Source organism: Lipotes vexillifer, unplaced genomic scaffold, assembly GCF_000442215.2.
Source record: "Lipotes vexillifer unplaced genomic scaffold, Lipotes_vexillifer_v1.1 scaffold528, whole genome shotgun sequence".
Classification (NCBI taxonomy): Eukaryota; Metazoa; Chordata; class Mammalia; order Artiodactyla; family Lipotidae; genus Lipotes; species Lipotes vexillifer.
Genome location: NW_006794582.1, coordinates 983012 through 994650, shown reverse-complemented (window position 1 = coordinate 994650; position 11639 = coordinate 983012). Strand labels below are relative to the sequence as shown.

General features: G+C 53.0%; 1 protein-coding gene across 2 annotated transcripts; it reads left to right on the top strand.

Moving 5' to 3' along the window:
- Positions 1–3535: 3535 nt before the first annotated feature.
- Positions 3536–5759, top strand: CLPS (colipase). 2 transcript variants are annotated; one of them, XM_007467259.1, is made up of 3 exons: positions 3536–3679; positions 4928–5050; positions 5496–5759. In XM_007467259.1, the coding sequence occupies exons 1-3, from the start codon at positions 3596–3598 to the stop codon at positions 5625–5627; spliced, it is 339 nt and encodes a 112-aa protein (XP_007467321.1). In that variant the 5' UTR covers positions 3536–3595; the 3' UTR covers positions 5628–5759. The 2 variants fall into 2 exon arrangements, with proteins under 2 accessions (XP_007467321.1, XP_007467322.1); XM_007467260.1 differs by lacking the exon at positions 4928–5050 and having other exon boundaries at positions 3596–3679; positions 5496–5627.
- Positions 5760–11639: the final 5880 nt, after the last annotated feature.

Genomic DNA, 11639 nt, shown 5'->3' with positions numbered 1-11639 from the left:
TCAGCAGGACCGGAAGGCTGAGGTGGGACGAGGGACATCTTCACAGCAGCCATTGAGGGCCCAGAGGATCAAAAGGAACCCTTCCCCTAATTCCTGAAGGCACATAAGCTTCACTCCACACTCAATCCATTCTTGGTCAGGAGAATGGCATGGTGAGGGGAACCCTAAAGGCTGAGTATTGAATTAAAGGCTGGTAACCTGAAAGTCACTGAATGTCTCATTTCCAACCCTCACCTAAATAAAATGGAGACTGGATGGTCAATGTAAATTTAAAAGCTAAAATTATCGCACACCCCAGTTATAATTTGAGCCTGCTTCTTGGGAAAGAAAGGTTATCTATGAACTAGGCAGACACGAGTGTCTATTGTTCTTGTTTGCCCCAAATCCTTCCCCTTTCTTTGGTAACAAAAACTCACTCTCTATTTGGAGAACTGCCCCTCCCCTTTCCGTCCCCCTCAGGGCTCTGCCCAGTGCAGATCATGAGTAGGGGTCTGGAGGACCCACACTAAGTCTACCTGAGTCTCTTGATTGGGAATTTGAATCTTGAGTGGATTCCCTGTCTGCTCCCCAAGCTGACTCCAGGGCTGTCGCACATCTGACCTTGATCCAGAGCTGTGAGCCCCTTCCCAGAACTGCGATGTCTGTGTTTGTGGCTTATGTAAAGGGAGTGTGTTATAGGGGAGTTTCAGGTCCCATAGGGGCAGGGATGCAGCAGCCATGGGAAGGGTGTGTGTGAGTGTGTGTGCAAGTATGTGTAACCAGGACCTGGAAATCCATCAGCAAGTCAGGGCACGGCTGACGCTGCTTCTTCCCAAATGGTGAATCCATTCTTCCTCCCCTCTGCAGTCCAGCTTTCTCCATGTCTTCATCAGCACGTCAGAAAACTGCCTTCCTGGACTTCCCTAGTTCCATGTTTCAGATCAGCTTGAAGGCGAGCTGGTGGGCACAGGCCTACATCCCAGGAGAGGGCCTTGGGTCAGATGTCCATTCCTTGTCTAGTCTGTCCAGTGGTGGGGTGCAAAGACAGTCTCATTTACTAACATGGTTGCCAGAGGCCCGTCCTTGTGTGTCTGGGGTGGATCTTGGCGAACAAAGACTGGGTGACACCCAAGAGGAGTTTGCCACATCTCTGGGTCTACAGCCACTGTGGCCCAACCCCACTGACCAGGAGGCATGACAACACCCATCCCCCACCATCCCAGGTGGTAGGACTTGACCAGGGAGAATTTTGCCCCCTTTTATTAGTTTGTTTGTTTGTTTTGGCCGTGCCATGTGGCTTGCCGGATCTTAGTACCCAGACCAGGGATGGAACCCATCCCCCCTGCCGTGGAAGCGCGGAGCCTTAACCACTGGACCGCCAGGGAAGTCCCTGTTTGTTTGTTTGTTTTTTGTTTTTTTTGTTTGTTTTGTTTTTTTTTTTGTTTTTTTTTGCGGTACGTGGGCCTCTCACTGTTGTGGCCTCTCCCATTGTGGAGCACAGGCTCCGGACGCGCAGGCTCAGCAGCCATGGCTCACAGGCCCAGCTGCTCCGCAGCACGTGGGATCCTCCCAGACCGGGGCACGAACCTGCATCCCCTGCATTGGCAGGCGGACTCTCAACCACTGCGCCACCAGGGAAGCCCTCCCTGTTTGTTTTTTAATTGAGATGCAGTATCTACATTACATACAGTAAAATTGGTTCTTTTTTGAGGGTGAAAAACCCAAAGCAAAACACTCTTTACATTGGAGAAAGGGTGGTTAGACCGTATGAGGTTTTGGTCCAAAAAGTCCTTAATTACCTCTTGCTTACATTTTGGAAGCACAAACATTGCCAAAGTTCTCTTTGCTATATTCTTCATTTGTAATGGAAAAATCTCCATTCTTTCTCCTCTGGGAAGGTGGCCATGAGCTGCTGGCAATACTAGGACTGATGCAGTTTCATAGCTTCAATCACAGATAGAAACAGCTCCTCGGTTCCAGTTTCTTCCCAGGCCCCCTAGTGTTGACTTGTGAGAAGGGAACAGAAGGGTGGGGAGAGAAGGAGGGGTCAGGATGAGCTCATGGGGAAAAGTGGTTTTAAACACTGAGTTCCCTAAAAATAAGAGAAGATAGTGTTCCTTTAATCAATGGCATTTCCATGTCTCTGGAATTGGGTGGGTTTCTCTCATTTTGAGGGTCTCCTGGCTGGTTCCTCCAGCTGCTCCTCTCTACGCCACCCTCAGTGCAATAAGGGGGAGTGACAGGGGGTGGCTACACAGGCTGAGCACCTACTATGTGCCAGGCACTTCTTTGGGGTTTCACATACACTGTCTTATTCAATCCTCATTTTACTAAGAGCTATCAACCTCTTTGCCTCGATAAAAAAACTGAGGCTCACGGAGATTACAAATTTAAATAACTTGTCCAAGGTCATGTACCTAGTTATGGTGAGTTTTGAAGCCAGGATAAAGGCAACCCAGTCTGGGGCCTCCCCAGCGGCGCCGTCTTCCACCTCTGGGTTGGGGAAGGGGTGCTTTGCTACAATGAACAGTCCTTCAGGGAAAGCTGCTCTGGTCCCACAGCTGAGCACACTCAGGCAGCTGTGCCCTTTCCAGCCTTCAGCCCAGGCCGTCAGAGGCTCACGAGACCCTCATCCTGGACTAACGACTGCTCGTGCCCACACGTGGCCTGGGGTGGGGGACGGGGTGAGTGGAGCATTAACTAAAGTGGTGAGTCTTTAATGCTGGAATTACACATATTAAATGAAGTGGAAAGGAACGGGAGAGAGTCGCTGGAGAAGGACTTCCTAAGCGCCCCGAAATCACTCCTGCAAGCACCCCCGGTGGGAGGTTCACCTGGAGTGAGAACACACACCCCTCGGCCAGAGGTCACAGGGCTGGTCGCAGGCCCAGGGCCCCGGCCCCGCCTGAAAATCCCCGAGGGGGCCTGGGAAGGTTGAGGGTGGGGAAACTGGGCCCCCTCCTCACATGAGCCTGATACTGCCGCATACCTGGGTTTGGGTGAGGTCAAAAGCAGGGCCCAGACTGGGGTGAGGCAAGAGAGGTGTCTAGGATGCAAAATTTAAGGACATGCTCACACTCTAGGTGTCTCAGTTGCCTCATCCTAGTCCCAGCCCTGCCACAGAGCTCAGGGCGCCAGAGGTGAATACAGCAGTGATGGCAGCTAATGTGTACTGCTCACGTGCCGAGCCCTGTCCCAGGCTATGTGTATTTTGTATACAACATATGTTAATTCACTCAACTCTCACACCACTTATCAGTTGACAGATAAGGGGACAGTATCAGAACAGATAACTTGCCCAGCTAATAACTCGTACAGGTAGAAGTGTCCCAGAGTTCCCACTCTTAACAATGCTGCCGCCCAACACACACACACACACACACACACACACACACAAGGCACCAGGTGCCAGGTGGTGCCCAGCTACCTTATCAGGACCCACCCCAGCAGATTGGCCACAGCTGGGTCTCTGCCCACGGCAGGCCCTGCGGGACTGGGAAGGTGGGTCACGTGTGGATGAGGCCCCTTTTATAGCCCCACCACCCCCTCTGGCTCTGTCTTTTGCCACCTGACCTGAGCTGCCGGCCACTATCTACGCCAGCTGTGCCCACTCATCATGGAGAAGGTCCTCGTCCTCCTACTCCTTGCCCTCGCGGTAGCCTATGCGGTCCCCGACCCCCGGGGACTTATCATCAACCTGGTAAGAGGGTCTTCAGGGCAGGAATCATCTGAACCCCGAGGTGGGAATTCTTTTTAAGCTTGGATCTTGACCTCTGGGAGGGTCAAGTTGTCCCCACGTGGGGCTACCCAAGGGCTGGGAGGTAAGGCGTCCCTTCCTTTACTGCCCATTCCTGTCCCACTCCCCTTCCCCAGGGGCCCCAGAGAAGGCTGATCAGCATGGAGCATGCTCAGAGCAGCGGTTCAACCTGGCTGAGGGCACTTTATAAAATTCCAGAGCGGAATTCCCTTGCAGTCCAGTGGTTAGGACTCAGCGCTTTCACTGCCGCGCTTCAATCCCTGGTTAGGGAACTAAGATCCTGCAAGCTGTGGCGTGACCAAAAAAAAAAAAAAATCCAGAGCCCTGGGCTCCTGCCCCAGAAACTCTGGCTCAGAAGGTTCAGTAGTTTAAAAAGCTTCCCCAGTGATTCTGGCTTCTGACCTAGCCTGACCAGATCAGCTCCAAATGCCTCAGGAATACTTCCTTATTTAGTCCTCATAAGAGCCACGTGAGATAGGTACTATTCTGATCAACCCCGTTTTCAAATGGAAAGCTGACACAGAGGAAGATTCAGTCGTCACCTGCCTGAGGTCACACAGCTGGAAAGCCTTGAGCAGGGGTTGGCGCCTGGGCTGGTGGGCTCCAGAGCCAGGCTCTCACCACTGCCCACGCTGCCTCTCCACCAAGGGCACAATTGCAAAAGCCCTTTGGGTTAAGAATTCAGTTCACAGGTTCTTAACTCAGGGCCATGCATGGACTCGGAGGGTCCGGGATGCCCCTGAGATTTATTTGTAAGAGTCTGTTGGGGGAGGGAGGGAGGAGTTTTCCAGGGAGAGAGGGTCCTCAACCTTCACAGGCTCCTCGAGGGATTGGGGGACCCAGAGAGGTTTGGAGACCCTGTTTGCGGGCCACAAGTGGCCATTCCAGATGGGAACTCTGAGGCATAGGGTGGGCCAGTGACTTGCCCAGGGTCACCCAGGGAGTTGGTAGCACAGCCAGTCCTAGAAGCCAGGTGTCCTGTCCCCGGCCCGGAGCTGCTTCTCTGGCACCACACTGTCCGCTTCTCACACGGTGGATGGGCGGTCGGAGTGCGAGGAGAGGCCGCCAGCCCCAGGGGTGGCTTCCTTCACACATGCCTCCCCCAACCGGGTAGTGTGTGGTGAGGTGGGGCTCTGGGTGGAGAAGGGATCAAATGGAGGGGGGCCTGGGCTGACGAGCTTCCCCTGGCAGAAAGAGGGCGAACTCTGCCTGAACAGTGCCCAGTGCCAGAGCAAGTGCTGCCACCGCGATACCGGCCTGAGCCTGGCCCGCTGCGCACCCAAGGCCAGAGAGAGCAGCGAGTGCTCCGCATTTGTGAGTGCCGAGTGCCGGGGCGGGGTGGCGGCGGGGAGGACGGCTCCGAGGCGGAGGGCCCTCGAGGCTTGGGGGGCGGCGGGGGGGAATCAGGGAGGGGGCTCCGTCTGGACACGGAACGTTGAGGAGATGAGAGGGAAGTCAGCAGCCTTCAAAGCCCTTTCCCATCCCATCCCCTCTCTTGACCCTCACCACGGACCAGTGAGATGGGTGGGGCAGCCATCTGTTATCCCTGTTTCATGGATGGGTACCTAGAGGCTTCCCAGAGAGAGCAAGTTAGTAAGAGCAAGTGAGCCACACAGCAGAGACCAGAACCCAAGTCCTCCAGGCCCACAGCGCCCCCTGGGGAGGCAGTCAGGAGAAGCACCATCTGAAAGAGGCAGGGCAGGCGATGCCCAAAGTGGCTCCCACAGCCTGTGACTCCACTGGCTCCGTATCTCTGCAGACCGTCTATGGGGTTTACTACAAGTGTCCCTGTGAGCGCGGTCTGACCTGTGAGGTGGACAAGACCATCGTGGGCTCCATCACCAACACCAACTTTGGCGTCTGCCACGATGCTGGCCGCTCCAGAAAGTGAGGACACTCACCCAGGCTGGCAAGCCACAGGGCGCTCGTCCTCCACCACCACTCCCTGGCTGGCCGCCCCTAGACCGGCACCTCCGTCTTCTAATTGGATTCTTGGCAATTAAAGCCCCTCTTGCAAACCTTCCCCAGGCTCCTGGATGTTCTTGCTGAATCAGCGTCTTCCTTGCTGTTACGTCAAGCTTTTCACCCCATCAGGGCAGGTGTCCTCCGAGAAGGAGGAATGGGTCTGGGGCCAGGCAGGATGGGGCTGACAGACTGGAGACAAGGTTGTGCAACAGGCCCAGCCAGGCTGGGAATATTTCCATTTCTTCGTCTTCTTTTTTTTTTTTTAATTTATTTAATTTATTTTAGTTTTGGCTGCCTTGGGTCTGTTGCTGCATGAGGGCTTTCTCTAGTTGCGGTGAGTGGGGGCTACTCTCCGTTGCGGTGCGCAGGCTTCTCATTGCGGTGGCTTCTCTTGTTGCAGAGCACGGGCTCTAGGTGCGTGGGCTTCAGTAGTTGTGGCACGCAGGCTCAGTAGTTGTGGCTCGTGGGCTCCAGAGCACAGGCTCAGTAGTTGTGGCGCACGGGCTCAGTTGCTCCGTGGCATGTGAGATCTTCCCGGACCAGGGCTCAAACCCGTGTCCCCTGCATTGGCAGGCGGATTCTTAACCACTGCGCCACCAGGGAAGACCTATGTTTCCGTTTCTGAGGAACAATCACACCTCCCTGGGAGGCCCTCATTGCCTCTCAAGTTCTCAAGCAGACAGGCACACACACACACACACACACACACACACACACACACACACACACACACACACACACACACACACGCGCGCGCACACACACACACACACACACACACACACACACACACACCCCTGGTGGGGAGTTATAATGGCCCATCTTCTTTGCTCTGCAACAAAGCTTACCAGTCCCCTCTCCTGGGCTCTCAGCTCTTTTCTGGGCCAAACTTTCAGATGTGACAGCTAGCTGACACAATCTGTGTGTTAAGGGGTCAGACCACAAACAATTGCTATAGGCTTACTCTGTGCTAGCAAATTCTCACAATGACCTTGGGAAGGAGAATTCATTGTCTCCACTTTATAGATAAACTGAGGATCAGAGAGGTTAAGTCATGTAATTAGAAAAAGTTGCCACTAAACCCATCCAACTCCACCTCCTACGCTTTCTACAATTCCCTCTTCTTTCCTAATTATACATACTAAGACAGATGGGTGGAATTGTAAGGAATTTAGTTTTGACTTAATATAAAAATTTTATACCCCCCGGAGCCATCAAACCTGGGTTTCCTTAGGCAGTCCTGAGGTGCCGATCACTGAGATGTGCAAGTGGAGGGTCACTGACCCCTTGGTGGGGATGCTGGAGAGGAGATTGACATAAATGAGGGAGAGTGATAAAGAAATTGAGATTTCTTCCCAGCCCCAGGATTCTGTAGTTCTGGAATAATGAATCCTTAGAGTAACAATTAGGTTTATGAGTTAAGACTGGATTCAGCTGTAAGTAACAACAACAACAACAAAAAACCAAGTAATTACGACTTAAACAAAGGGGGCATATGTTGGGTTGGCCAAAAATTCATTCGGGGTTTTCTATAACATCTTACAGAAAAAATACGAATGAGCTTTTTGGCCAGCCCAAGTATCTCTCAGGCATGAAGAAGTCTAGAGATGGAAGTGCTGGCATCTGTTTGGGTGCTGGCAGACCTGCAGGTCTCTTCACCTCCTCTCAGCAAATGTCTTCACAGCAGCTCCTAACGTCAGATCCTCTCACCATGTGCTAGGAAGGCTTTGGTAGAGGCTGGGTTGGGGAGGGGGTGAGGGCAGAGTGCTTCTCCTGGGGTACCTTCTTATCTTGCCCTAACGCCTCCGGGCTGACGTCTCCACATCTCCATGGCTACAACTGGGTCACCTGACCACCTCTAGCTGCAAGGGAGGCTGGGAAAGCAAAGGGAATGGGATTGCCATGACTGGCTTAGACTAATTATGATCCCTCTCCAGGGCTGGGCACATTACTGGCCAAACAATATTGGGGTTCAGCAAGGAAGGGGGGCAATGGCTGCCAGCAAACATTGAAAGTTCTTTATTGCAATGATTGTGCATCACCCCTCCCTCCTTGTCCCTCCCCTGATGCGGGAGGCTCTGGGGACCAGGGACAGGAACACACAGTTCTGGGTAGGCACAGGAGTAGGTGGAGGAGGAGTGGGGGGAGGCAAGGAAGAGAGATCATTAAAAGAAAGTTTTCGTAGCTGGCTTCCTTTTTTTTCCATTTTCTTACAATGGCCGTAGATGATTTTAAACGATTTCTCATTCTTCGGAAATATACAAGTCAGGCCCTGCTGGCGGGGACATTCGTTATACAGGCCGAGGAACGTCTGGGAAAGGCGAGACCTTGACCTCAACCTTGGGGGTTGCTCTGCCCTCAGCCCCAAGGGCCAGCCCCCACTTTCACCACAGCCCAGCTCTGGGGCCCATCTGCTTGTGCACAACAGAGGAGCCTGGGCATAAAGACCTCCACACCCAGCTGCTCAGAGTCTCTGGTCACCTCCTCCAGGCTGACCCCTAGGGTTGCTAAGTGTTCTCTTTACTCCATCCCTGGCATCACCTTTCCCTTGTTAACCCATCTGCCAGTCCTAAGTGGATGAACACTGAGAGGGAGCCCCATCTCAGCTCCTTAAATTCTTTCATAGGTAAGTCAACTCCCCTCTCCTGCACACTCAGTTCAGAGGCTGCCTCAGCCTACCTCCCCCCAGGAGGCCACGGCAGAACTCCTGGGGCTTGGGAGGATGGTGGTTAAGGCAGAGGTAGAAAGGGTGAGGGCCAGACCTAACTGTGCCCATTTACAGTGCTACTTTCAGGGTTTGCTTAGATGACCCCTGAAGAAAGGGAACCCATATTATAGAAAGAAGCATCGCCATGCCCCATGCCCCCCATCCAGGATTCCAAGCCCCTGGAGTGGGGACCCACCTTGGGTCTGTCCAAAGGCTTCCCCAGCAGAGAATTCCTGGGTCATTTCCGCCACCCCCCCGCCCCCGGCCTTCCCTGGCCTCTGGGTGTGCCCAGGCTCCACCTTCCGTGGGTCCCTCCCCCTCAGCTCCACCGGGCACCGACACCCACCTCCGTGTGACACGTGCCGCCCTCGGACCCCTTTAAGGAGCTGTGCGACTGGCAGCATCCACTTGTGCACTTGCCCGGGAAAGCAAATCTCCCCAGTGTCCTGCGGGGAGACAGCTCCACCGCGGGCCCCCCGCCTGCCTCCTCCCACACGATGCCCTCACTTCCCCTCCACCCACCGGGCTGGGCAGTCTCTGGACGGGGCCCCAGGGCATCTCTGCGGCTGGGGGCGGGGGACAGAAGGCACCCGCAGGACCTGACTTGTGCCTAGAGGGAGCTAAACAGTTTTGGAAGGTTTGCCCTTAGTGTCCCCAGAATAGGTTACCTCTCCTCTGGTACACACGAGGGTGAGCCAGACCTTCCTGTCTGCCACTGCACAAGCTGCTCTCCTGCAAACTCTGACTTACCCTTTCAGCTGAGCTTGATTGTCACCTACACCCCCACCCCACCCCCGCAAACACACACACACTCACACACATCAACGGCCCCCAATGCTGGGGCTTATGACGTCACCCATCATCCCTCCATCAGACATTTTCAATAGTCTTTCAACAAGCAAATACTGAGCACCTACTGTGTCCAAGCCCTGGAGATACAGCTGGGAACAAAACCAACAAATGCCTGCCCTGCTCAGCACGCGAGGCCCTGTTAGCTCCACCTGCCTGCTTCCCTCTCCCGTCGTGGCTGCGGCCTTCCTGGACACCCAGCCAGAGTAGTCCCATCACCTGGGTTTACCATGTTCACAACACATCTGACTCTCTGAAATTATCTTCTTTATCTTGTTTTTAAATTTTTCTACGTCTCCCTCAACTCCAGGAGGGCAGGGATTTTTGCTCTCTTGTTCACTGCTGTATTTCTTAGATGCTAGGACTAAAGTCCTCACACACAGTGGGTGCTGAATGCAAAACTGCTGAACAAAGGAGAATATTGTAATGTTCCTTTGATCTCTCTGACCTCATCTCCTATTATTTCCATTCTCTCTCACTCCTCTTTTCTATTCCTTGAATATGCCAGGCAAGGTCCCTCCTCTAGACCTTTGCCTTGACTGTTACTCCACCTGGACTGCTCTTTCCACTGCCTGCCTGGCTCCCTTTAGGAAAGACCTCACACCCTTTAGGTCTTTGCTTAAATTCCCATTGTCAGTAAGGTCTTCCCTGAGCACCCTCTCCTCACACCACAACTCCTGAAGCCCCTTCCTTATTTTCTTTGTCCTCAGGTGTTGATCACCTGGAATTACATTAATATTTTACTTATTTGCCTCCTACAATAGAATGTCAGCTCTACCAGGGCAAGGAATTTTGTGTCTTGTTCACAGCCCCATCACTAGCATCTAGAAAAATCACTTACATGTAGTAGGTGCTCAATAAAACGTGTGGAGGAATGAATGTCTGTCTCTCTTACCAGATGTGAGCGAGCCTGGGATGGGAGTGCTGTGTTGTGTTCACCTCTGCAGTGACAGCACCCGGCAGCACCCCGGCACAGCTCCCATGACTCCGGTGCGCTTTCTTTGTCCCCCCAGACACCCTCCACCCAGAACTCTCTGCTGTTCCCCACTTCCAGCTTTCACCCACATGAGGCTCTGTGCCCAACCACCCTCCCCAAACAACCCTCCCCAAACAAAGTCTTAGGATGGTGGCAGATGGTGTGCCCTCTACGTTCCTTACCAAACTTTTGACTTCTCCCTGGAAAAATGAGCCCCCAGTGAGGAACAAGAAAAAAGAGAGAAGGAAGAAGATGACCAGGAGCGCTGCCGCCACGTCAGGGACCAGAGGTGGTGGCCGTGCCTCTACATACCCTGCATCTGCAATGTGAGTGCCATGTGACTGAGGCCTGGAGGGTGGGTAGTGACATGTGATTGCCCAGTCCTGGGGTTGACAGGGAGATGCCCGCAGTGCCAGTTCCCATACCAAAGGGACAGAGGAGCAAGCAATGGGGATAAAGCTGATGTTTCCCAAGAACCGCTGCTGCTTCCTGGACCGTTTGCTGCCTCATCTTGCTGCCAGCAGAATATCTAGTCTGTGTGCTTGGGCTCTGGCACCGGTGAGGTCTGGGTTCAATCCCAGCTCTGCTGCCTACTGGCTGTGTGATCTTGGGCAGCCTTCTTAACCTCTTTGAGCCTCGGTTTCCCCTTCTGCAAGATGGGGCATAATAAGAGTACATCACAGGGACGATGCAATGCTTAAATTAAACAGTAGACATTTTGTTCTGCATGGAGTAGGCACCCAATAAATAGAAGCTGTTATTAGCTTTACAGTTAGAAGTCCTCAGTTAGAAGGATCTCAAAAGACTCTCTCATCCAATCCAATTGTGTATTATTAGTAACAAACAGCATTGTGAATATTTGTTTTGTAGATGAGGTGACTAAGGCCCAGAGAAGCTGCCAAACCTCCCCAAAGTCACAAAGCTATCAAGTAACAGAAGATTAGACTCTGGTTTTCATCTTTCCACTCCCTTTCTCCAGAGGCTTTCAACTGGAATTTCAGTAACTCCCTCTCTTGAGAAAATGCAGTGCGCCAAAACGCATTTCTGTAGGCCTTCTTGGCGAGCACAAGAATTACAAGCCCAGGACGCACAAAACACAAATGGTGAGTGGGTTTTGGCAGTGGATAATCAGAACAAAGTGCCTAAGTCTTGAGAGTGGGAACGGGTGATAATGCTGCGGGCAGAGCAGCAAGAGACATTTTTACACATATTAGTCACAGTAGGTAAGGAAATGCTGTGGGAACAAACCGTCCAGGAATCACAGAGGCTTAACACAACACGAGTGGATTTCTTGCTGTGAGTCAGGACACTCTCCGGGGCCACTGTCCTCCCTGTGGTGACTTAGCAATCCAGGCACCTCCCAGCAATAGATCCTCACCTTGTCACCCAGCCATCCCAGGGAAAGA

What these genes read in the sequence shown, in the direction of transcription:
- CLPS (XM_007467259.1), top strand. Translation starts at nt 3,596, where the DNA reads ATGGAGAAGGTCCTCGTCCTCCTACTCCTTGCCCTCGCGGTAGCCTAT. An exon ending in GGGGACTTATCATCAACCTG is followed by an intron (nt 3,680 to 4,927) that starts GTAAGAGGGTCT and finishes TTCCCCTGGCAG; the next exon opens with AAAGAGGGCGAACTCTGCCT. An exon ending in GCAGCGAGTGCTCCGCATTT is followed by an intron (nt 5,051 to 5,495) that starts GTGAGTGCCGAG and finishes GTATCTCTGCAG; the next exon opens with ACCGTCTATGGGGTTTACTA.